This window comes from Diuraphis noxia, unplaced genomic scaffold, assembly GCF_037042655.1.
Source record: "Diuraphis noxia isolate RWA-SAM2 unplaced genomic scaffold, SU_Dnox_SAM2 contig0002, whole genome shotgun sequence".
In the NCBI taxonomy this organism is placed as follows: Eukaryota; Metazoa; Arthropoda; class Insecta; order Hemiptera; family Aphididae; genus Diuraphis; species Diuraphis noxia.
The window spans coordinates 71,608,671-71,634,975 of record NW_028301712.1 but is presented as its reverse complement, the minus strand read 5'-3'; the positions used below and the strand labels follow the sequence as shown (position 1 = coordinate 71,634,975).

The window sequence follows — 26,305 nt, the reverse complement described above, 5'->3', positions numbered from 1 at the left end:
GTAGGTGTTGGTAACCATCTATATAAATATAATGGTATATCCCACGATATACCTACACTATTCTCGTGTATTTAGTATTTCTATTTTTATGTATACCTATATATTTGTGTGATATGGTATTTGCGCGCACGCTCGCTCGAGAGTTGGGTTATTGTATATTACGCATGTGTTATTGCGTAATTGCGCGCGCACGATCGTTTGTGTTTGCGAGAGCGTATAAACGCCAAGAGCAGCCATCAGCATCCGCTGGATAGAGTCAGATAAGCGCGGCTACGACACGGACACACTGGAGCCGCAAATGCTTTGGTTGACGTCACGCGCGGCGTTGTCAGTACAAACTTTCGAACGGTAGTGCGCCCATCGGCGGTGGGGTGATGTGTGCCGGGGTGGTGCATGGAGGGCGCAGTAGTGAATTGCGCGCACGCGCACGCTTTCGTGTGCGTGTGTGCGCGTGTAAGGCAAGGCCGAGAAATTTGTCGGCGAGGGTGGTAAGAGTGAGCTGGTGGCTACGATGAGGGGAGGGCACGGCGACGGTACGGTATGTGTACGCTTTCCCACGATCGTGTGTGTGTGTGTGAGAGCTTTCCTGTTTGTGTTGTGTGTGTGTGTGTGAGCTTTTCCGATCGTATGTGCGGGTAAGCGGGTCGTGGTGTCGAGGGTAGCGGTTGACGGAGTACGGGGGGTAGTGGTGCGTGCTAGGTGCGCGCGTGTCAGAAGGGGAGGCGCGCGATTCGGCCGCCGCAGTGTATAATAGTGGTAGTAGTGTAGCTCTTGCAACATTCCGTGTACAATATCTTTCTTTTTTCTTTTTTTTTTTTCTAAAACAATTTTTTCGCTTTCCACGTCTACCCATTAACAATAATTATAATAATATACACATTATGTTTGGTACAATATCCATCGCGTTGTAAATATATCTATGTATAATACATAAACAATATAATATATAATCATCACGACAATTACAATTATTATTCATCTGATCCGCTGCGGCACTTCGACCCCGTCAGCGCGACCGCCATGTTACCGGAATCTGGTGAGCACACACACACACGCACACGTACACACATACACACATACACTCGTACATACACACACACACGTGCACTCACACACACTAATGTAATATAATATAGAATATGTAATAATATGTATATTCTATCACGATATATATAACGTTATATATTATATCGTATACGCCACGGTATTTTTTCAGTTCTTGCACTTATCAAACATCATCGTCGTCGTTGCCGTGTAATGATCGTCGTTTCGGATTGTAGTCTATTTTTGACGTTTTATCGTTTATTTTTAATGTTTAATATTATTATCGCGGTGTAATCGTCGCCCGTTCGTATCACTGGAGAACATTCGCGTTCGACGATTATTCCGATTTCGTCTCGGGGGTAGGTAAACGCGCGCGCCGGTCTGGGTCAATTTTTTTTTCGGCTCGCCGTCGTGTCTATAACAGTTGTAGGTTTGTAGGTATACGCACTGCGCTCGGACCCCACGACGATACCTTCTCGCGTATCGTAAACGCTGTCGTCGTCGTCGTCGCTCTGTCGGGATGGTTCGTTATCGCAGTTAATAATATTATTTTACGACGATTTACACCACAACGACAGTTCGGACGATACCTTGGATGTCGGAGTGATATACGTGACGAAAAATGAAATCAAAAAATGTTATATAACACTGTCAGCGACAGACGACCCACGGGAATACCGTCTATTACAGTGATAAGTGGTATCGACGTATTATTATTATTGTGACAATATTATAACACGTCTCCCAAAAGTCGTAATAACGTTACCTACACATCATTTTTACCACAACACTCCACCACCGCCGCTGCAGTCATGTTGTCGCCAATCGTGCACTTTTCGACTATGGATAACTGGACACGCATACTACATCTGCACTGTCTACCGCAGGATGCACCGCAACGATGAGCATCTACTTTAAATAATATAATGGATTCGCAACGGTTCCGATGATGTTTTCCAGAGTAATTCGTATATATTATGACATATAGTATGCACACTCGCACCATTTAGATTTCCGAAAACCGACCCTCCATCGTCTCCTCACCGCCATCGCAACGTGAACGGTCAATTTTGGTCGTCCGTCGATGCTGTAGCGTCTCTCTTGTTTATTTATTTTTTCCCGATAGATTTCTCAAAACATTCAATTGTCATCATGTGTGAGTTCTCTCCCACGATGGACACGGCGGTTCGTTTATGTGCTCAATAGTAACAATAGTTCGAAATGATCGTAAATCGCGCGTAATCTTATCGCCAAGTCGATCGTATTTTTCGTGTGTTCTTTATCGCATAAAGCGCTAAACGAGTGGTACGCGAGTGTAGCAAAAGTCTAATACCCGTCGTCCTCCGATCGATATGCGTCTATGATATATTTTTTTATCGATGTCGTAATGTATATATCATGAGGTACAATATTATTACAGTAGTATTAATATATAGTAGTATACAGTAGCATAGTAATTATAACTAGTGTTAATATATAAATTATTACAATGGTGGCAGTAGTATCAGCTAGTATCAAACACAATACAATGGTATTTATGATGCATTATCGACTATTAAAGAATTGTAAATTTATGGTTTGCACTTTTCTCCCGTAAATATGGACGATATTTTGTTAAGTAATAAACTACATTATTTTTTAATTTATAATATGTAAAATCTTATGATTTTGAAATACATCCCTAATAAGCCATAATATAACAGCAATGCAATCAATAAGTTGATTTTAATAGCTATATAATATAAAGTTTTTACTTACACGTATTTAGTATGCGCTTTACGGTTAAAATATTTTAATTTTCACAGATTAGCAAACAGATAAAAATTTGATAAACCGTCAATATTGATTTTCACACCTATGAAATAAATATAACAATAGTTATAATAGTTTTTATTATTTACTGACTTTTAAATAGCACTATATATAGTTATAGTTTATTCTATATAAATGTATAACTGTATAAGTCTATTAATATTATCGATTGGACACATTATTAGCGTTGATTTAGAAGCCATTGAATATGTTATATACATACAACATATAATACTTTTATACATATCAAATAGGTAATACGATAATAAGAATGTTTTTAATGAAATCAACTTTAAAATCTAAATGCGTACAATAAAATGTATTTTGAAGAATAAACTACCCAATAATAATAGTTTGGAAAATAAAGTATTGATTAATATCTATTTTAGAACATTTTAAATGGTATTTTCTACGAGTTTCATGTTTTTGTAAGGGAGTGAATATTATTTATTTTTGTAACTACTTTAATCAGATGAATTCATAGTTACCGTCGTCTTGTTAGTTTTAATTAATATATAATATATATAATCTAGTGCATTTTATCATATTATCTAATTGTGGTTTTACCTATAATGTGATAACAAAGCTATTTAAATAATAATCGTTTAATGAGACATTTATATATTTATGTGTAGGCTGTGATGTGTGACAGATAGCAACAATGGCGGTGGGCACGTACTACTGAAGCCCACCCCCACCACAACCTGGAGCCCTTAACCCAGGCATCGCTGGTGCTCACCATGGCGGTCGCCATCATCCTCCTTAATATCCTCATAATCGCTACGTTCACCAACATAAGAGGTATTATTATTATAAGTGTTTACCATTTATATGAATTACTTACTGACATAATATTGTTGACATCACTGAGGTAGTTTAAGACACAATTTTTCAAAATTAAACAAATATAAACGAGTTATTTTAACATAATGTAATTTCCAAAAAAAAGTATTAAGCTTTTTATTTGATTAAATCCAATTTTTCTAACTACTCACTGTCTGTATATAATGTAATAGGTGGAGGAGAGGTGATGAATGTATACTTGGTGTCACTGGCTCTAGCCGACCTGCTCTACGGTGTGCTCGTAGTGCCATTTTCCGTGTATCCTGCACTTGTGCAACAATGGGTTTACGGGAAAATTGCTTGTAGAATAATCGGATACATCGAAGTCGCACTGTGGACCGTGTCTGCATACACACTTATGTGGATTAGTGTGGACAGGTAATGATTTAATGAATTTTGATTTTATACAGGTTATAATAATAAATAATGGTTACTCAGATTTAAAAGTTATTGTTTCACCGGTAAACCAACAAAAACTACAAGATTTGTTAATTGAATTGGTTCCATAAAAGTTAAAACATTTTATTCCAGACACACAATATTAATAATGGTGTTAAATTGCCTATACATGACGCCGTCATAAGACATATCGATTGACTGCTTTTAAAAATAATTATCGAGTACTGGAGATTATTTTAAATTATTAATTAGTTATTGGCAACTTGAACTATAATTTAAATTTAAATACTGCATTTTTCCCAGACAAAATGAATTTAGTTCCTTAAATCATAGTTTTAAATGATAATCGCTATAGGCCTATAGTCTAATATTATATTTCTAAAAGAGAAATCGTCGAATATTGAACTAAAAGTTTAATATTTATTTATAAATAATATCCCATTATTACGTTATTTGAATTTGAAATAAAGAGAGTTGAAGGACAAGTTATAATACCTATAGGTTGATTTTTATTGTTGAATTTCTAATTATTCAGCTTTATCAAACTTTGTAAATGCTTATAAAAATAATAAAAACTTTGGGTTTAAAATATATATCAAATTATATTTGTATATTAAATTTTAAAATATTAGCTATTGAATTTAGAAAGTTTAAATTAAAATTTAATTTTTTTTAAATATATATTTTATTAATAGGTATAAAATCCGAAAAAAATACTTTTTATTTCCCCTTTAGGAATAATGTCGTGGTTTAATATATCACCTATCGTCAGCTGATATAATGATAATTTTACAGTGAGTTTGTAGGCATCTTTATGCTATACAATTGTATACAATATTATATAGGTACCTAACATAATAATAAAATAATTTATGTTGTAAATTGTAAATTGTTACGATATTTATATATGATTTTAAATGTCTTTTCCATCGGGTACTGATACGTTCTATTTATTCTATATTCAGTGGTAAAATCTCAATTGTACCAATTTTGTACGTACGCAAAGAATACGTTCCACGTACTCACGCACCTGCACTAGACACTACCCAAACATAACGATTAAATTGTTGTATGTAAATTGAAGGGAATTCCTCGTATATTTGTTTTAAAAATTACTTCTTAGTTATTATTTTATTTTATATTCAATATTATGTAATTATTAACATTTCAGACAATATGTATTGAACATTATATTATGGTTTATCACTATAACTCCAGACACATATCATTTCTAGGGTCTAGCACACCATTTTTTTTATTCTTAGTTCCACTCACAAAAACTGTATAATATAGTTATACTATCTACGAGGGAAATATATATATATATATATGTATAAATATGCTGCAGTTTGATTGCATGTCTGAGTCGCGTCTCGCGTGTTCTGCATTTCTGCACGTTCGTTTTATCGTAGGTATGTGTTTACATTCTTCTCGGAAATGACTGCAGCACGGGGAGGGACAAATTATATTCACCAAAATATAACGCATCAGACATTTTCGTGTGCACAACACCGCATTATGATGCCATCACATAAAAATACAAAATAGCTTAGTGAGTCATGAAATTATGCAGTGGTATCATTGTAGTTAACGTGCATCGTATTGTACTAATCCACTTTCCATTTTTCTGATTACATTTTTTTCGCTCACGATTGGATATCAATATTTAGTAAGTTCGAGGTATGACAAAACTCAAGGAGAACATGTTCTGCAGAAAAAAGTTTGAAATATTGAATTTTAATATAATATTTCAGAGGGGGGGGGGGGTTCAATCGGGTTCGAGATTACGACAAATTTAAGAAATCGACGTTCGATACATTAAGAATCTATTATGTATTGATATAATGAAAGTTTATTGTACTGTTAATAGTTAATATAATACATTCTTACAAACGTAACCAATCTAATATTATACAACAATGAAGATTTGATAGGGTTAATTATTAGACATAGCAAATTATATATTAGACTTTAATATAGCGTGATATAATGTACAGTTCTAGAACCACGTCTGTTTATATTTACAATAATAAATGATACGTTGAAGTATAATATATGATATAATATTATTAGATGTTAGATATTTTACAATACATATTATACAAGATGATGCTTTTATCGCAGAACACTCGACATTATTCTGCATATAAATCTATTTAATTTACGAGAAGTCATAGAGACATAGATTGAAGTGTGCTCGAATCTCGCTCTGGCTGCAATGCACACAACAATACGACATAATTTATTTTATACACGGACACTACATGAATAAACCCACAATGGAATAATACGTGTGCGCGCGCGATGGTTTTTCACAGGTACATAGCAGTACGTAAACCGGTCCGGTACTTTACGGTGCAGACGCGCACCAGGTGTCAGTGCTGGATGGCGTTCACGTGGATATCGTCGGCGATGCTCTGCAGCCCACCGCTGCTCGAGTTCGGTGATCCGGTATTCGACCAGGACACGGCGGTGTGCATGCTCGACTGGCAAGGCATGGCGGCATATTCGGTGACGCTGTCCATACTGGTGCTGGGGCCCAGTCTGATCACAATTCTGTACACGTACGTGTATATTTATGGTGCGATCAGACGGTTGCGACGTGGCTTTCTAGCACACGACAAGGTACGACATAATATTATCATATATCGACGTTATAAACATATATAAATTATATATTAAGACGATATACCTATATACACGCGTACATAAACCATATAATATTATAGACACGTACTGCAGCCCTGAGTACACTTGCAGGACGTTATAGCCGGAGGGTTTGAGTAAATAATAACTATACGGACAGTCGTTTAGGAAGGTCTGTGGATATATTTCAGACTTGTTAAACATCATCTATACTGAGTGACCCAGAAGTCAATACTTGATTGTGCACTCCCACCAATAAAAAATTACAGCCCTATCTGTTATAACGTTAAAATATTATTGGTTATTATAACTACACTGTGGATTTTATATGCAATAAAACCCTCTATCGTATACTTATACAAATGTATAGAATAAATGCGTGCAATATGCATAGATAATATCAAAATATGCACCAAAAAGGAAATGAAAAAAAACCACTCAATAGTTTGTTTACACCTGCAAACGCAGTACATTCTTACTTAATATAAACTCAAACTATCCACTGAAAATAATAAAAATAATAAAGTTCTAAAATTCATGCCTGCAAAATGTAATGTATATAATATAGGTACTCTTTTTCTTGTTTAACTTTTTATCAAATGTAGGTTAAAAACCTGTGTTATTGAAGCCTTAATAAACTATATATTAAAAAAAAAGTTTGTTTACGATTTATATATTCGCTATGTACGTCCATTCAAAAATTTATATAAAACTAGCAGGTTATTTAATTATATTAATTAAATAAAAAATAAGTGTTGTAGTAAATAATAAATATTAATTGTTCATAAATATGAGTAGGTAAATGACCAGTATTTATAGTTCTCATAGGCCATAGTCATAGTAATATATAATCAAGGGAATCAAGCAGCGTTAAGTTATTCATTATGAAGGTATGGAATTTGTCTGCTTGAATACAGAAATGAATGATCTAAATTATAAGACAGTATTTAAAGTTAGAGGACATGTAACTATAGTTATTGTATGCGTGCAAACGATTAAACGATGTATTGTATTAATTTTATCAAAAGCTCGTTAATAATGATTCACTTATAACCACTCTCTCTCTCTCTCTCTCTCTATATATATATATATAACGATAACTAGATATTCATCCGGGTTAATAGTGTGAATTATCGAATTCATTTCGTGTAGATGAAAATGGAGATTATATGGCAAAAACACCAAGAATCCATGAAATATGCATTTCTTGTAGAAAAAGTCAATTATGTGCACATAATCCATGATATATTTTTAAAATGGGTATAACTTGCCTATATATAAATATATAACTTAGTTCTAATAGTTTATAATAATTATACATACTGATAAATATAAACAATATTTATTAGTCTAAACACTGTATTTTTTAAATAAATTATAAAAATCTGAGTATAACACATAATACTTAAATAATCATTTTTGTGACTTGGTGGTGCGGACGGTGCATCGCATAATTTTTAGTCACAAATTTACTCAAAGAGCCGTAACTCGTTTCGTCCAAAACTAACTTTTCCCGTTTCGACCAAAGCTATTTTATTCGTTTTAAAATTAAGTATACAATGGATTTTAAATAATATATATTATATTATATAATCTATCCAGAGTAAATCACGAGAGGAAGCGATAAACACAATATTTATTATACACTATACAGACTCGTGGTTATTTTAAATTATATAAATTTAATGCTGCGATTTTTTAGTTCATAACTATATTATTATTATTATTAGTTATTAGACAATTATACTTTTAAGTATTGTGTTTTTAATCCAACAATTTGAGCATAGAATTCAGCGAGTATTCAATTAATAATAAATGCATATAAATCGTTTCACTTGTGTTTTAATAACAAAGTTCATTCTAATTTTATATTAATCATAATTCAGTTAAATTAATAACTTTGAAATTCCCAGAAAAACATGAAAAAAAAACAAGAATACAACGAAAAAGTATACTTACATATATGTTGAGCAATTACTAGACTATAGGAATGAGTGAGTAAAAAGCACGTGTAGAAATTTAAAAGTAAAGAAATAATGATATTTTATATGGGTAATTGTAACAATGTAAGTATCAATATGATTTTTTTTTTTTTAAATTTGACTATAAACATTTTAGAAAAAAATATTGATAAATTATTTTATTTAAAAACTATTGCCAATTTAATTTTAAGATGACTAAAATGGCTTTAGTCTAAACAAACATCTAGGTGGAACGGGGCCCGCCCCCAGCATCGATTAGTGCCACTAGTTCCCAGACGGGTGACCACTATGTTTCTTAGTGACAAATTCTTGTTACACATACACGTGTCCTAAACCAATCGTTACCCGTTACAATAGCTGATGGCCATAGTTTCTGGACTCAAGATCAATAATAAAATAAATCTCTGAAAAGATTATATTTCAGTTTCAGTAGGTATATATTAAGTACTAAAAATAATTTATATGATATTATATTATACTTAAACAAATAACATAATAAAAAGTATAAATTATTTTCGTACCAAAAAAATATCACATTTAGTGCGTGGCTCACATTTGTCATCTTAGCCGAGGTTGGCTCTATATTTTTATGTTTTTAAAATTAATTTTAATAAAAAATAAAAATATTAATTATAGATCGTTGCCATCAAGATTTTCTATAACTGTTAGTTCTATTGCATTTTACAATATATATAGTACCAGCGTATAATACCGTTCTTTACTATGATCAAATAACATTTTTTGCGTAATCAAAAAATGTATACGACGTTATTTTAAATGTTTGAATTTTATTAAATCATAAAGAAAACGAAATATGTACAGTTATTATTTAGTTATATTATAAATAATATCAAATAAAGATCCATTTAATTTAATTTTTATATATATTAGGATTCGGGTGGTGCTGCTAAGTGCCTGCCCCTAAATGCTAATTTCTGTTATTTCATATTATATTAATTATCAAATTTGCCCATTGTACATAATGTTGTATAGATTGTAAATTACTTAAATATATAAAATTAAAATTAAAAAAAGAAAGTATATATATTAGGATACTTTCTTTGCGTATCTACCAGATTTTCAAGTACTATAAATTGATAAATGCTAATGTAAACACTAAGAACTAATTTAGTACATTGAAACTAAAACAAATAATTTACTTCATTAGAGCTCAGGTTGAAAACTCTTTGATTTTAGATTCGAAATTTATATAATATATATATAGTGCGTTGGTTAGATATTTGCATGCTTTAAAAACCTTAGTTCACCTTGGCAACACTTTAAGTTTTTAAATAATTCTCAAACTTGATACTTTTTTTTTTTGAAAAATATTTCTTAACTTTACTCTTGGTTTCTATCTGAAGCTTAACTTTTTAAAGTTCCTGTGGATTATTTGACTTTAAGCTGATAACATGAAACCTTGGAAATCTTAATGGTGGCATAATATTTCTTGAAAACTTTAATCACATATTTCTTTTTTTAAGTTGTAGGTTAAAAATATTTTTTTAACATTGAAGGTAAAATATTGAATTTATTAATGAACTATTATAATTTTTAACAAAGCAAAATCATTTTTAATTAAATTTAGCTTTTTATGCATAATTATATATTGGGACAGGAAATGCCCTTTTCTGACTTTGAAATTAAAATATTCACAAATAAACTAGTTAATTGTGCATACTAATACTATCGTAGTAAAGCATACAATTTCAACAATTTATTGTATGTATATTAGAAAATAATTTATTCGGGTTCTAGTTAAATTTATCAAGTTAAATTGTTTAAACAAAATTACGGTAGATTTCTTATTCAATTTTGACTATAATTAAAAAATTAAAGGGTCTGTATCCGTTTGTCCTTAATTTAATTTTATTGGAATAGTGAACCTGAAATTCTCCCAGCGCTTTTTACATAATATATATACGTGAATAATATATTGTTTTACACTAGTCAAAGTGTCATATATTCGTATAATTATTAAAATAATATAAAACTGCAATAACCAAAATGATTGAATTTTTAGTTGTAATTGTAATTGTATTCATTATATTCGGTGACAATGTTATAAAACATGAGATTCTTAGCCTAATATAGTGTTTATAAATTGTGTGACCAATTGTTTTTATATTTAATCAAACGAATCATTTTAGTTTTACGATATTTGTAGTATTATGTATGGTGAAAAAAATCAGTATAATCGAGTACATACCAAACTGATACTAGGTATAAGTAATATATAAATGGCATTGTTTGTAAGATATAGTTCATTCTATTAATATTGGATAATATTGTATATTATAATGCTAATTGCTAATCAATTATATATTATACAATATTATAACTACAAATTTATTAAATCATCACAATAAATACCAGACGGTCCTTTAAAAAATTACCAGTGGTTAATATACAAACATCCACTTTCTCATATTAATTTATTTGTGGGTTATATCGATGTAGTTATAATATTAAGTTATATTAATATATAATTATAATTATTATTATTATTCTAATAGTCATCGTATCAATAATTATCTCGTTGTACGCAGGAATACGTAACAGCGTTGTCTGAAAACTTGTCCAATCCCACACACGTCACGTCATTCGTGTTGATCGTAACGTTTTGGATTTGTTGGACACCATTGATGTCCATCAAAGCATACCAGCAACTAGGTGGCGTACCGGCGGTGCCCGGCCATGTCCGTTTCGCCGCCCTGTGGCTGGGAATATCCAACTCGGTATGGAAGGCGTTTGTGCTCATATTTCTTAGCCCGCAGTTCCGTGTCATGCTCAGATTGTTGTGTTTGACGGTATTTTGCAAACGGAAAAGTCGCGCAGAACTTGAGCTATTACAACTCGACATGGAAGATCACTTCCTCTAAGTTAAGTATTATGTTGATGTTTTTTTTTTTTTTTTTTTTAATAATCATTATTGTTGAACTTTGTTTTTGTTATTAATCGAATGTTCTTCCCGAGAACAATCATTCGTCCATTTGTTTACGTTTTATTCAGATAAAAAAAAAAATTGTTTCAAACGAAATCTAATTTATTAAAATTGTCGTTGGTTGTATACCCCCTAATTCATGAAGAAATCCATGGACTAGGATAATTTTTAATAATTTTAGTGTGCCGGTAGAGCCAGTAATCATACATGTCATACTAAATGGTGTTTTTCGGAACATTGTAGAAAAAAATTATTTTTTATAGACTGTTTTTAAATTATTAACAATTATTTTGGAACAACTTGTAAATTAGTAGATCAGTAAATCACGTATAAATATATATTTTACGGACAAATTAAATTTGTATGTATAATATACATCAACAGAAAGAGTTGGGCAGCAATTTAAAGAAAAATAACGTTTCCTTCTTAAAACTTTTAACAAAATACAAATCATACTAAAATACCGGGCTTCCAGTCTATAATCTAATATATGCATAAGTTATCAAATTTAATCAGTTAAATGGAGATAAATCATTTTCAATTTTCAATAATTTATCATAGCCACGAAATAATGCAAGATACATTGGTATTTTTATTTCTTCGCCCAACTCTGAAATCATGGTACCTATCACATTTTATCGTGGTTTTAAATACCATTCCATAAAAATATGCCAACAATTTTTAAATCGCACTGAATTCGTTTTGTTGAGGTTAAAAATGTATGAATATATAGGTGTAGTCTAAATAATATGTAAACAAACGAAATGCGTATTTTAACAATAATCACTTTTGGAATTATATTTTAATACGAGTTGTTTGTTCCTATTGTAGTATTATTATTATTATTATTATTATTATTATTATTATTATTATCATTATAATTATTATTATTTTTACTATAATGACTTGAGCCTGCCACATTTTTAATAAATCGTTCAATTTAATATATTAATTGCACCGAATGAAAAATAAGCAATCGATATAGTTAATAACATTCTCTAAGTTCTAGTAATACTAATAAGTATCGATATTTGATTGAGAAAATTAAATTTCTGAAAAACACCAACTAATAATTATTATATGTTCATGTAACAGTTAATATATGATATATACCTCTATATACTTATATGATAGAAATAATAATCAATACAATTTGTTTATAACAAAAAGGAACAGTAATCAGCATAATATTTTGTTAGAAAACTCATCTAAAAATATAACTTTAAAATATAAAAAGTTTTGCTTAACTTGTTTAATATTCACTTTGTTTCATAAATAAATTAAGATAAATAATGATTTTATAGAAAATATCAAATTCTAATAATGCGTATAAGTTCAACATACTATTGTTTTTTAAATAAATAATAATAAAAATTCTCTTGTCCTAAATTTAAATAATTTAAAAGCACTTGTTATGAGAAAAATATAAACAATTTGTTATAAAATTTGTATTCTATCTGTAATCTGTTCTATTTGATTCGTGTTTTCAACTATCAAAAATGTTATTTGCGTTTTATACTAACTAGAGCATAAACCAAATATTATTGATTACAATTATAAAATCACAGTATACGACAGGGTTAGTTTACTTAATTAATATTTTGGTCTATCGTCTATTTTTCATCATAATATCATGTTATTAATTACTAACAATATCTAGTAATCAATAAAATATTTTAATAATGTGTAGGAAAAGTTCAAGCTTCATTATAATAAAAATAATATGTACTTTGGATAATCAACGAGGCTCAATGAATATGTTTGATTGTAGTTAATTTTAGTAAGAAAAAAATTAGTATTATAAAAGTTACCAGAGAACTCTTTTAGGTTTTAGGCGCGCAGTTATTGTGATAATAGCGTTATGATAAAATTAATATTGTTGACTTTTTTATTTATTCGCTCTAATCACCACTTCAGTCATTTAGGCGCTTACAAAAAATGAGATACGGTCGACATGATTTTAATTATAAATGTTAGTTATAATATGTTTATATAATTCGATATACACTTCATGGGGCCGGATCGACCAACATCAAATATTTTGCGACAGCCCTTTTTTATCTGATGTACAATATAAAATGCACTTAAATAGAGAAATTATTGTATTGATATTATTGTATAAACATTAAGAGGAAAACGTGTAGCTTTTACATCATATAGAAATGTTTTATTGTGATTAAATTGACCTGCTCGTACATAATATGTTGAATTTGAGGGAGTTGGTATCAAAAAACAATATTTTAAGCCTGTTACTAGATGTTTTTGTAAAAATATGCTTACATTATAATCATTAATGAAGCATCGCTAAGTCAATATTTTTTTCTTTATTGTTATTAATTATTATTATTATTAATATTATGAAATATATATTATGTGTATATAATTTCTTTAAAAAAAAAAAAAAAATGTTTTCGATAATTTTTAAATCGAAACCGTTTACATAGAATTTTCATTAAAAAACGGCTTTACTTTGATACTGACTCTTTCAACTATACTATTCGTTGTTGGTTATTCATTTTATTTTTGAATTGATCATTGATCAGTCGTCAAGATTGTTATTATCACTGCTGTACTAATATACCGATATGCAATCAATTTGTACGATTAAAACCACATATATTGTTATTTATTTATATAAAAGTTATCCTTATAAACATTAATTAAAAGTAATCGTAGATCGAAAATACATTTTTATCACTCCTGTATTTTTAAGCACCAATTTTGGTGGATACCAAAAGTTAAGCGAAGAAACTTTCTTATAGTGAAAGTTGACTGATAAACATTAGGAATACTACTAACTTTTTTTAAATCTATTTTAAACAAATACTTCATTAACATGAATGTTGGACAATTTTTCAAAATACTACTGTTTTTTGACAATATTTTCTTCTAATTCCTAAATGACATCATGTAGTAAATTGAGTAATATTTGGTTATAGTTTGCCAATTTTTTAATTTGAACTAAACCAAATAACTGACATGCTTTTATTTATTTTTTATTATACATATATAATTGATCATATTGTTATTATTATAAGTGTATGTTTAAGACTGAATCATTTAGTAGATTTTTGATTAGATTCGTTTGTTTACATTGTTATTATACAGCTAATTATTATTATTATTTTATATCATTAACATTTGATTATTTTTAATTGGCTTAAATATTTTAAAGAAAATGTTGATATATGAGTTCTTTGGAAATGAAAATGTCCACGAGTTTATAAGATCGAGTTATTTGTGACCTAAAACGCTTTGTTGTATATTAATTATTATAATTATTGTCTTTTAGGGTGTGCCGATTGTTAATCAGTTTTTACAGAACTATGTGTGCATATATTATGTCGGGATGATAATACCTATTACACATTTTTCTTTTTCTTTATTTTATAAATAGTTACTCACTATACACATCAAAAAGTTCACGAGCAGTTATTGTTTATTGTCATTATAAATAATATATTGTAATGTGCTTTAAGAAAAAAAAATGTAATATTTTGTTAGTACCTACATCATGTATTATTATGTATGTTATTTCTATTCTTTATTCATTATTAGTATGATAATAATATTTAATGTGCCATAATTTTGTATGTTATTCAGTTGTTGGTAGTGATTTTGAGATAAAATTATAGTACAAACAAGGTTTTTTCAACTATATTATATAGAAATCCGGTGTTTTTAATCATGTGTTATTTTAATACAATATTTATTACCTTTTAATGATAATTTTTTTTCTTTAACGAATATATTTTAACATGATATATTGTTAACAATAATGGAATATTAACTCATGATTTTTTTAAAGTTATTTTTGTTTTAATAACTATAGTAGGTAAGTATCTACAGTAGTATACTCATAACTGTATGGATATGTTATATCTTAAATTTGATTTATTTTAGTATTATTTTTAAAACTATGGACATCCATTTACAGACAATATGTTTCAACGTCGGAGGAAAAGAGTTATATTTTAGTATATTAAACAACTTCAACGATAATTGTAAAATAACGGTATAATATTATTAATATTGCTATAATTGTTACTGCGCAGTAAGCAGAATGATAACATTTTATCAGCTGTCCAAAATTTATATCTCACGATACGACATTTTGAAAATCAATACGTTTTACACAGTTCTGACATAACTTTAACACTGATGCTCTAGTTTTATTAAAATACACACGGTTCGAATTTCAAATGATTAAATCATCTTATTATTCAGAAAACGTACACCTTTGACTTTAATAATGAACAATATCATCCATTTGGAATAATTTGTAATGATGTTAAGATGTTTCATTAATCTGCCTTCGTCTTAATCATAGTTTATTTTTTGTTAATGTATGTAAAATCTTACAATGTTATATGGCAACAGTACCACGGTAACATTAATAAAATCGATAGATAAAAGTTGTAGAGTTATAAGTATGATTAATAACAATACATTATATGATATGTACCTATAGTCAAAATGAAATGTCTATATCTAAAGTCTTTATCAACTCAACGGCTTCTTTTTTAACATCACGCTGATACCATCGATATCCAGCCCGAACCTTCTATTTGAAGTTTGAACATACGTCTGTAATATGGCTCATAGTTTGATTGTCATCCCCACAATCACATTTCTGGTTGTCTTTTACTTTAATAATTGGACATCATATTATGTCCACAACTTCCGTGTCCGGTTATTATTTGGATTTCCATTCTTGATGTGGTAGTTCAAACCCTTTGAATCTTTGGATGAGATTCTTTATCGAATTATTATATAATGATGTTGTACTTAATAGCCCCTCCTCCCGAACTACAGGATTACTACTAAATTAGTTTTCCGGCATTGATCCGTCATAGTGGTTTTCTTGACTTAAATCTTATCTCAGTCGAATTTTTGTATCAATAACTGTACATACCTCATAATTTTTTTTTTGTTATTTAACCGTGAATCCACAATTATTTTTTACGAACGTCTAAAGTTAAAATTCATCAAAATCTCAACAATTTTCAAATTTTTTTGATGCAAAAAATTATGAAATATTCAATTTTATTCAGACGAGAATTGTAAATTTAAAACAATGGTTTTCATTCATTTTTCATACTGTAACCGAAAAATCTAAAAAATATATAACCACAGTTATCTTTTTACAGACATTTCAAGTTCAAATTTGGATGAAATAACATCATTAAAATCAAGAATAATGATATTAGTTATTTTGTTGTAATTTAAAAATATTATTTGTGGTTATTTAAGACTTTTAGACTTTAGAGTACTTTATTATTTTGTACACATTATATACACTATAGACCAGGGGTCACCAACTGGCGGACCGCGGTCCGGATACGGACCTCGAGCACTTTTTTTATGGACCGCGAGCTCGTTTTCATTTTACATTGATTAAGTTCATACGCGCCAAACCGGCGAGGGAAACGCGCCGTCGTCGGAGTGACGCGTATGAATTTGACCAATTTTTCACATTAAAAATGAAATATTTCAAACATAATCTTTTTTTTTGTAAATTCAATTTAAATAAATAAATAAATATAAATACAAATTTTAAAATGTATATACCTATTTATTAATGTGTGTAAAATACAATGTGAATAGATAAATAAATATAATCACAAATTTATAAATTATGTCATTGAAACTGTTTGGACCGCGTAAAGTTTGGTAAGTTTCAAAACGGACCCCCATAGAAATTAGTTGGTGACCCCTGCTATAGACTATATAATATATACAGTATATGTCAGTGGCGTATTTACAATTTTTGATTAGGGGGGGGGGGGTGTCATATCATAATACAATAATTTATAAATATAATTATTATTATACTACTATTACTAAGGTCTCCAGACGCATTCAATAATTCTTTGGGGGGGGGACCCCAGCACCCCCCCCCCCATAAATACACCACTGGTATATGTTACATATACACTAATAAAGTATAAATTTTCAAATGTAATTTTTTTGTTAAAAATTAATCTGACTTACAGTTGTACTAATGTCTAATTGTAATTTAAATTACAATTATATCATAAAATATACTTATTATATTTAGTTATATTACAGGCTGATCGAATATCTTCGCTGAGAATCGTTATTCGTGGTAAACAATGATTTTAGGTTATGATTGAATTCAAATCTAACATATCCATTACAGTGATTTACTAGATATCTACCTAATTATAACAGAGCGTTACCCACTTATACCCATCTTTTTTTAAAGATTTTTTGGTACATATATTTTAAATTTTAAAGTAATGAAAAATGAAAATACAAATACATACAAATATACAAACATATAATACAAACAAATTACATATACCAACCTACATTTAAAAAAAAGCAAAACATTTATAAGCGATTATTTGAACCATTTGTATTATATATATATATTTGGGCTTTTCATTTTGAAATCGTTCGACTACTATTACCTACATGTATCGTAACTATGGTAATTGAAATATAAATGATAAACCATCATGCATTCACCAGTTATAAGTATAAATTATTATTATTATTTTATTTCTACAATATATTTCAGAAATGTTACGGATTCAATTTGAAGTCTTGAATTCAAGCATAAAAAAATATGTGTTCGTGAATTTAGCCATATGTATTGTGAGTTTATACTATATAATATACTATATACTAGCTGAACCCGTACACTTCGTAGCACGTTAAAAAGCCTACCTCTTAAATGTCTCAAACTGTGTGTTAAATTCGTTATAATACTTGTGATCATGCTTACATCATTTTTTATATCTATATATAAATAATGGTTAAAATATACTAAGTAATAATCTTACACTAATAATCAGTTTAGTTTATCATTATGTAATTTTATTCGTTTTATTGAGAAATGTCTGACTCTTGAAGTATTCAATTGAATGATATTTATTGAAATGCATTTGGATACACAATAATTTTTTGTTCTTCCTTCTGGCGCGTATACAAATAAATCAGAAAGGTTTCCTCTGTATAAAATTAACTATAACCTGATAAAATAAAATATTTATGCTAAAAATAAGTTGAATATAATAGAGTTTCGTTGGTAGAAAAAAATGTATCGTGAAATAATCTACAAATACCAAGCTTAAAAACTTGAGCATACAAAAATGCCTCACCTATTCTTTTATATGTACCTACCTATAAGGATTAAATAATATTATACAAACTATGTTGATAAACAATGTCGATAATCTTACACCAGGTGTTGACGTATTTCAATATGATGAATTCAATAAACTACATCGCAATCGCAATTATCGTCGGTGCTATGTTGAAGGTAAAATCGAATCTCTCGTATAATACATTATGCATTATATAAAACAGGCAGTCAAATATTTATAAATTTATATTATATCGTTTAAAAATATTTTTAAAATTATTTACAGATAATAATATATATATATTTTTTAGGGCAACACCAATCGTGCGATGCCTTACTCACTGTTCCTAACGGCAATTGGATGCGTGTTTGACATTTTTTCTGTTCTTTTCCGCTCCACTAAGTATACATAACTATATTTATTATTATTATTAAATTCTTTTTTTTTTCAATATTACAGTTACAGTTAATTTGTTTATTATTATTATAATACCAATTAATTGGCACAGGATAATTTAAAAATAAACATCTTATGTTGAAGTTATGATAGTTCGAGTTGGGCCTATGTCAAATTCTTCCATTATATTATGTGCATTTTCAGTGAGTATATATGTATATACATTATTAAAAAATAAGTTCCTTTTTTAGTAAAATAAATAAATTTAATCATATTTTTAAATATCATTACTTATATAGATTAAAAGTACAATTTAGTATTTAATAAATGGTTTTATATATATATACCTATAAAATTTACAATATATTCCTCATGGCACAATGAATAATAAATGGTAATATTTTAAAAATGTGTCTATAATAATACTATAAAATTGTTGAAATATCATTAAATAAAATAAAAATGAATAAAATCGTAAAAAAAATTTTTTGGGATGTGGATAAAAAGTAAAAACCCTTCATATCAAGAGTTTTATTGAAAAAATAAAATCACGCTCCACCACCATGTTGAACTTCATTTACACCACTGACGTGCTTATATAACTTAACTTTTGTGTATATTTTATATAGTTTTCCTGTACGTAATCTTCTACATATTGATGCTATATTGTTATTGGCTGCATTCCATGGCTGTGGCTCAAAAACAACAAATAAGACTTCAATTGGGCTTATATGACGATAACAAGAAATAGAATCGCGCTGTTCAGAAATATCTACTATAGATTAAATTAAATTGTATTTATTAATTCGTGTAGCATGTAATTATGATTAGTATTTACATAAAATAATAATAGTTAGTAAATAATTGGTAATAATACAAATCAAAAAAGGTGGGCATTGACTGGACAAGTGAGTATCACTGTGCTGTATAGTACCCAATAGGTGTAGCATTATCCACCGGAATGGATGGGTTCAATTTGAATTCAATGAATTCAAAGGTATATTATTGTATTCAAAAACGATTCTGAGCGAATACGGTCCTGTTGGCCTATATTGCTAAATATATTATTCGATGTATTTATTTATATTGCTACTAAATTAATTTATTTTACAAATAATAATACTGTACGTTGAATTAATCATTGCCGAAAACATTGAATTTGAAAATTTCATATTGTGTATTGTGTAAATGAAATATGTGATACGTGTATGGTGTATTGTAATTATGATCTAAAAAAAATAAAAACCGTACTATTATATAAATTGTTGTATACTAAACGTACGAATACTCAATACTCTTTTACTTAAATAATAAATCATGTTAAGGTTTATATTAGTAGGTAATTTTTCTCTGACGTGGTTGCAATACTATCCATAAGCTGATGACTATGTGTCACCAAAAAGTAATTACATAATTATTTATAATCACATTGGTACACAAATAATAATATGTATAAACACCAACACTCCCCCCTCCCCCAAAAAAAATAAAAATAAAAAATATAATCAAATAGGATTAAATAAAATAGGTGCTTGCACAAAATAATATGTATTAGTATTGTATAATAAATAAAAATAATAAAAATACAATTGTGACTTAGTGTGGTGAGGTGGTTGATCGCAGTTCCTTGTGTGTCAAGTATCATCCAGCGATGCTAGCTCCGATATGGGTAATCATCTGGGTTTTTAGCGACGAATCCTCGCTCAATTTACACATATTGTGTTACTCTTACAGTCTTACTAAAACCCAATTATAATACTTAAAAACTAAAAAAAAGAGTAAAATTCTACATTTTTTTAAATATTATTATAATTCTTTTACCATTGTAATAATTGACAAAACATATGAAAGTATTGATGTATTTTTGTCTATAAATTATGAAACCGCTATTATTTTTGGATAATGAATAGCATCATCTGTTATTTGTTAATGTAATGGTATCAATAAGATAGATTTTCTCGTGGCTGCATGTTACTTGCGTCCCCAAAAAAAATATATTTTTCAGGTAGTAAATTTGACCGGTAAGTTGCGTCCCGTTTTGGGGGACGTAAGTCAGCCATATTATTATCATCGATATTATTTTCAAAAATCATTAAAATCAATAGTATCGTGTCACTAAAATCGATAGTTCATAAATTGCTGTACTGTATACATGTATACGATGTATACATGTGTGTGAGTGCGTGCGTTACTTACAATATATATACAATTTATCTATGATAGGTACTTTATGATAGTATATTATATTATTAACTTATGTCATATGTGGGTATTATTTTATTTGATGAAGGTATGGGAACATGTATACATAATACATCTTGTTGGTTGTTAGATTCGATAAGATATAGCAATTTCGTCGATAATCTTTTGTATTTTACTCGCATTATGTTTTCACATTTTACTTTTGTTCAGTATGATTCGGTCAATTCGTCTTATTAGACCAATAGTTGTGCAATTACCACTCATCAAATTAAAAAAAAAAAAAAAGTTAATTTAATAAAATACGAATTTTTAAGCTATGGAAGAAATGTGTAGTTCTAAATTGGGCGCGAATAATGGCTAGGTTAGGTTTTATATTATTATTATTGCAATTGAATTGAACTGATAATTTATTATAACCATTTTTATTTGTATTAAATTTGTATCATCAATGTACATTTTTATATCGATTATATCGATATTTTCGGGACGCAATTAGGTCATAGAAAAAGGTATACCGGGACGCAAAATACGCTATGACCTTTTTGAATCTTTTTTTTGCGGGACGCAACTCACCTACTGATAATAATTTCGGACGCAAGTAGTATGCTCCCATTCTCGTGAGTTTCCATCGAATTTTAGAAGGATGATATCAGTGATTTCTTCTGCTGTTACATTTCTCGAAGAGATAATATCTCTTTCACATAGCCCCTGGTAAGATTTATTGGACAGATTAAAAATGTCAAGATAAACTGCAAAAATCAACTTTTCCCCATTATTTACCACCCGTCTAATCGTGGGATTGACAGAAACGTAACCATTTTCATTTTCTTAAGTTCCATTTCCAATTTTCAACAACTGTGCTGGATATATATCGTCCCCTCCGCATTAATGACATCATCTTGAGTGCCCTTGGGAACCACTGGTGTCTGGTAAGGTTCAACGAAAATTACCACCGAAAACAAATGTTATTACACCCATAACCTTATTGTTACACCTAAGACCTTTTAATGTCCGATCAATTGCATGCTTCGATATGTGGTCTGTGACTCTTTGTACACGCTTATCCTAAACAACGAATAATGTTTCTATAAATTTAAATTTAAGTGATCGTTCTTTTCCATACAACTCTTATAATATTAAAACTATTTATAGTTTATAATTTCAGAAAGTGTATACTTACGACAGAGTAGGTAATCTTGGTAACATAACTGTAATTAAATTGTGAATTATATATCACTCGTAGGATTATTTGGTATAATGTTGTGGAGAAAAAAAATTGAAAAATATTTAAAAAGTGGTACTACCTAACCTTCAGTAGTCTACTGTCAGTCTGCCAGGAATAAAAGTAAAAAATTTCAGCCAAATCGATTCAGTAGTTTTCTCGGTTAGCGTGGTTGTAGAAAACTCCTTACAATTTTATATAATAAAGTAAGTACAGATAAACTTTATGAATTTATAGACTTATAGTTATATAATTTATATATTTACTTTACTTAGAACATATAAATTAAATAAAACCGTTAATTAGGTAAGGTTGCGTTGTCAGTTCAACCTTCAATTACGAAAAAAAAGTTAGGCTAGGTACCTACACCTACACTTATCTCAATTGTGCTTTTGGGAATTATTTGAGGAGTTTTCTATGGCCCTACACTCAATATGATAATCTAATATTATGGTAATATTCACATTATAAACCGTTATACTCACCTAGATAATATTTTCTATGCGAGAATTAGTAGCCAAACAATATAGTAAACACACATTTTTATAATGCAGATAAGGTGAATGATAAGACAAATCATGTTTATCTATAACAAATATATGCATGATCCATGATTCTATAGCTACTATATAGTTACATTGTTGATTTTTTGAAAATTTTCTGTACATGAAGAACTGAATACACAAGATAAACTAGTTTCACATTTCTAAATTATATATTATTTTTTTATCACCTATTAGTTGTTTGATATTTGAACGATGGATAATATGGAATATCTTGGTGAAATTGAATTACCCCCAAAACAAATTAACAGTCAAATTATGATAAATATAATCGAAGGGAAAGATTATTATAAAAGCCATATTGACACTTATGTTATTGTCGAAGTTCCGTTATATTTTCGTGATAAAACAGCAACCAGTAAACCATCAACTTCTCCATCTTATTTCAAAGTAATAACTTATTCTTAAATTAGGATTTTTATTTTTATTTTATTCTTTGATGTAATATATACTACTATACAATAAGTGTTATTGAATAAATAAAATATTCTAGACATTTATAATTGATCTTCCGACATCGTTATTGAATAATGTATTGAACACACACATAACCATTACCGTGAGTTATAATAGATTATTGTTATAACTTAGATCATAAAAGTGTTTATAAATGTAAATGTATGTTCTACAGAGCGATTGATTGGACGAGTAATTTATGAGTTATAAGTATTTTAAGTATAGACAAGTGGTGAAGTGGACAAACATTTTGCGGGGTAACCCTGTACCACTCCACTCTGCCAATCTAAACTTTAAATACCTATTACTCATAAACTACTAGCGCTAAATTCGATATTTATGAATAAAAATACTTAGAAAAATATTCTGCTTTGGAATATGTAATTAAAACTCTATGTTATTCAAAAAAGTAAAAAACTTAAAAAATATAATTTTCTAATAAAAGCGTTGGTTTTTTAACAACTTAAAACTATTTAAAAAACTATTTTGAAAAAAGTCAACACTTTTTCAAATAATGAGTGTTGTTTGATAAATCAATCACCCTGTATATTATAATATTTTATATTTTTGAAGGTATGTGAATCGCATAACATATCATCGTTGACAAAAACAGTTATTCTTGGGAGTGTTGTTTTACAAATGTCTACAATTTGGTCAGAACCAGGTAATCAACAATCTAATTTAACCATTATTGATAAAGTCGTCAATTAGCCATCAATGATGACATTATAATAAGATTTAAAACTTAAAACCAACAACTTATTACAAGATGATTTTTTTTACAGTTAACAATTATTATCTTGAAAATAATTTTACGTTTTTAAATTATTTTTTGCATAATTAGAAATCATTACAAAGCAAAACATATTCTTAGCCAAGCGACGAATGTATTGATTTTACAATGATATAGGTATATGTGTATATTTTTTTATTGTTATGTTTGTAGATTTGTAGTAGAAAAATCGACTTTTAACTTCAATTTATTTCATGGCAGAACAATTATCCTAATTGTTACCTTTTGGTGGTCAAAACTAAAAATTCCAAGTACTTTTCAAAATAATCAGGTGTGAGAGAGGGGACTATGGAAAAACGAATATTTCTTTTTCTTTCCTGATTACCTTGTAGCTTGTATATATATTACTGGGAAATTTAGATCTAATTTTTTGATAAAATTTTCCTTTAAAGTTGAAGATCCGAGCATTTTTTTCTTCTATAAAAATATCATCATAGTCCTCTTAGCTAGTCCATAAAAAAAAATTTTTAAAAAACACAAACAATTTTGCTCCACTAGACTATTCAAAATTTAAAGCTAAAATGTCAATACTTTTGAATAATATTTGTATGTTGTAAATAAACTCCAAATACTTACTGACCTATTTATTTTCAACAGACAAATCGTTTCGTAATAAATGGTTGGCTTTAATTGATTACGGAACAAATGACTTGGGAATTCGAGGATATTTAAAATGTGATATAGTAATGTTCTGTGAAAGCCATACGATTAATAATTTAATCCTATCAAAACCATTAGGACCCACAAGAGAAGATTTAAAATTTAATAAAAAGTTTGTAAAATAATATGAATATAAGCCAAGAGATATTTATTGTTTAAGTAAACTTTAATGTACTATTATTGGTATACACACAATATTTATATACTTATTTGTTGTGAAAAATTATGCAGCAAGATATTTTCTTAGTATCGATTTCATTGTATAAAATATAAGTACTTATTTTAATATTGAAAGTAAATTTATTGAAGATTTTTTTACAATCATATTAGTACCTATGTTTTTTCAAATTCAATTTTATACTTACACAGTAAAAAATTAGCCTTAAAACGAGTCTAAACATTTTGAAAATTGTATCATTTGTAGGAAATGATATAATAAACATTTGGTGAAAAGTATCTACGGTTGTTTGTTTTTGTATAGCAATAAGATAATAAGAAAAACATTTGCTGGGAATTTGTTAACCTACAGCTGAAAATCCAATGTTGAAAAACTTCAAACTTCAAACGGTTATAAAAAATTGGTTAGACTTTTCGGAAAACTTTTTTTTTTGTTAAAGATAGGAAAACTATTATGAGTCACAAGTTATGTGAAATTTAATACTGAATTTTAGTCTTAGACATAAATTTAACATTTTTTATGAATTTCCAACTCAAAATAATTTTCAAATTCCGAGATTTTTATGAAAATTGTCAGAATTATTATATTAGACACTTATGAAAAATGATTGTGGATTTATGCTCAACTACTTATTAAGTATATAGTTAGCGATATCTGATTAAATCGTAATGAATATATTTAATGCATAAATATAAATTCTATTGTATTTATATCAATATTGTTCTGCATTACTACTTATTATTTATGTGTACGGTATACTATAACAGTTATAAATATATGTTATACAGGTATAAACTATAAATTATAATCAGCACGTTTATTGTTTAGTGATTTATTTGTTCCGAATGGATTTAAAATGGCTACGACGACTCATTTGGCAAAATATACTATTAAATTACATAAGGGTGAAGTGATTCGATACTTACATGAAGAAGGTCCTAAATGGCTATCGATTGATTTCGGAGAAGCACCCAAAGTATCTATTCATATAGAAAAAAATTAAAAAGTAAGTATATTTAATTAATTATTTTTCAAATAGACAAGTATATT

General features: G+C 28.6%; 3 protein-coding genes across 5 annotated transcripts; all 3 read left to right on the top strand.

Moving 5' to 3' along the window:
- Window positions 1-747: 747 nt before the first annotated feature.
- DopEcR (G-protein coupled receptor DopEcR) lies at window positions 748-15,331 on the top strand. Of its 3 annotated transcripts, none has more exons than XM_089219327.1 (5): window positions 748-1,036; window positions 3,492-3,657; window positions 3,873-4,077; window positions 6,417-6,723; window positions 11,276-15,331. In XM_089219327.1, exons 2-5 carry the CDS (start codon window positions 3,597-3,599, stop codon window positions 11,606-11,608), a joined length of 906 nt encoding a protein of 301 aa, XP_089075453.1. In that variant the 5' UTR covers window positions 748-1,036; window positions 3,492-3,596; the 3' UTR covers window positions 11,609-15,331. The 3 variants fall into 3 exon arrangements, with proteins under 3 accessions (XP_089075453.1, XP_089075455.1, XP_089075454.1); XM_089219329.1 differs by lacking the exon at window positions 748-1,036 and adding an exon at window positions 1,081-2,005; XM_089219328.1 differs by lacking the exon at window positions 748-1,036 and adding an exon at window positions 2,015-2,447.
- An 84-nt stretch (window positions 15,332-15,415) lies between these two features.
- On the top strand, window positions 15,416-20,421 carry LOC107161896 (uncharacterized). The gene is made up of 5 exons (XM_015508492.2): window positions 15,416-18,294; window positions 18,887-18,961; window positions 19,096-19,187; window positions 19,326-19,384; window positions 19,811-20,421. Exons 1-5 carry the CDS (start codon window positions 18,220-18,222, stop codon window positions 19,930-19,932), a joined length of 423 nt encoding a protein of 140 aa, XP_015363978.1. The 5' UTR covers window positions 15,416-18,219; the 3' UTR covers window positions 19,933-20,421.
- A 3,767-nt stretch (window positions 20,422-24,188) lies between these two features.
- On the top strand, window positions 24,189-26,258 carry LOC149058876 (fer-1-like protein 6). The gene is made up of 3 exons (XM_089218979.1): window positions 24,189-24,288; window positions 25,015-25,189; window positions 26,084-26,258. Exons 1-3 carry the CDS (start codon window positions 24,264-24,266, stop codon window positions 26,256-26,258), a joined length of 375 nt encoding a protein of 124 aa, XP_089075105.1. The 5' UTR covers window positions 24,189-24,263.
- The last annotated feature ends 47 nt before the right edge of the window (window positions 26,259-26,305 follow it).

Bases quoted from the DNA above. Each gene is read 5' to 3' on its own strand.
- DopEcR (XM_089219327.1), top strand. From the start codon at position 3,597: ATGGCGGTCGCCATCATCCTCCTTAATATCCTCATAATCGCTACGTTC. The intron at 3,658-3,872 runs GTATTATTATTA...ATAATGTAATAG, and splicing joins TACGTTCACCAACATAAGAG to GTGGAGGAGAGGTGATGAAT. The intron at 6,724-11,275 runs GTACGACATAAT...CGTTGTACGCAG, and splicing joins GCTTTCTAGCACACGACAAG to GAATACGTAACAGCGTTGTC.
- LOC107161896 (XM_015508492.2), top strand. From the start codon at position 18,220: ATGTTACGGATTCAATTTGAAGTCTTGAATTCAAGCATAAAAAAATAT. The intron at 19,188-19,325 runs GTATACATAACT...CTTATGTTGAAG, and splicing joins GTTCTTTTCCGCTCCACTAA to TTATGATAGTTCGAGTTGGG. The intron at 19,385-19,810 runs GTGAGTATATAT...TATTTTATATAG, and splicing joins TTATATTATGTGCATTTTCA to TTTTCCTGTACGTAATCTTC.
- LOC149058876 (XM_089218979.1), top strand. From the start codon at position 24,264: ATGTCTACAATTTGGTCAGAACCAG. The intron at 24,289-25,014 runs GTAATCAACAAT...TATTTTCAACAG, and splicing joins TACAATTTGGTCAGAACCAG to ACAAATCGTTTCGTAATAAA. The intron at 25,190-26,083 runs GTTTGTAAAATA...TTTATTGTTTAG, and splicing joins GATTTAAAATTTAATAAAAA to TGATTTATTTGTTCCGAATG.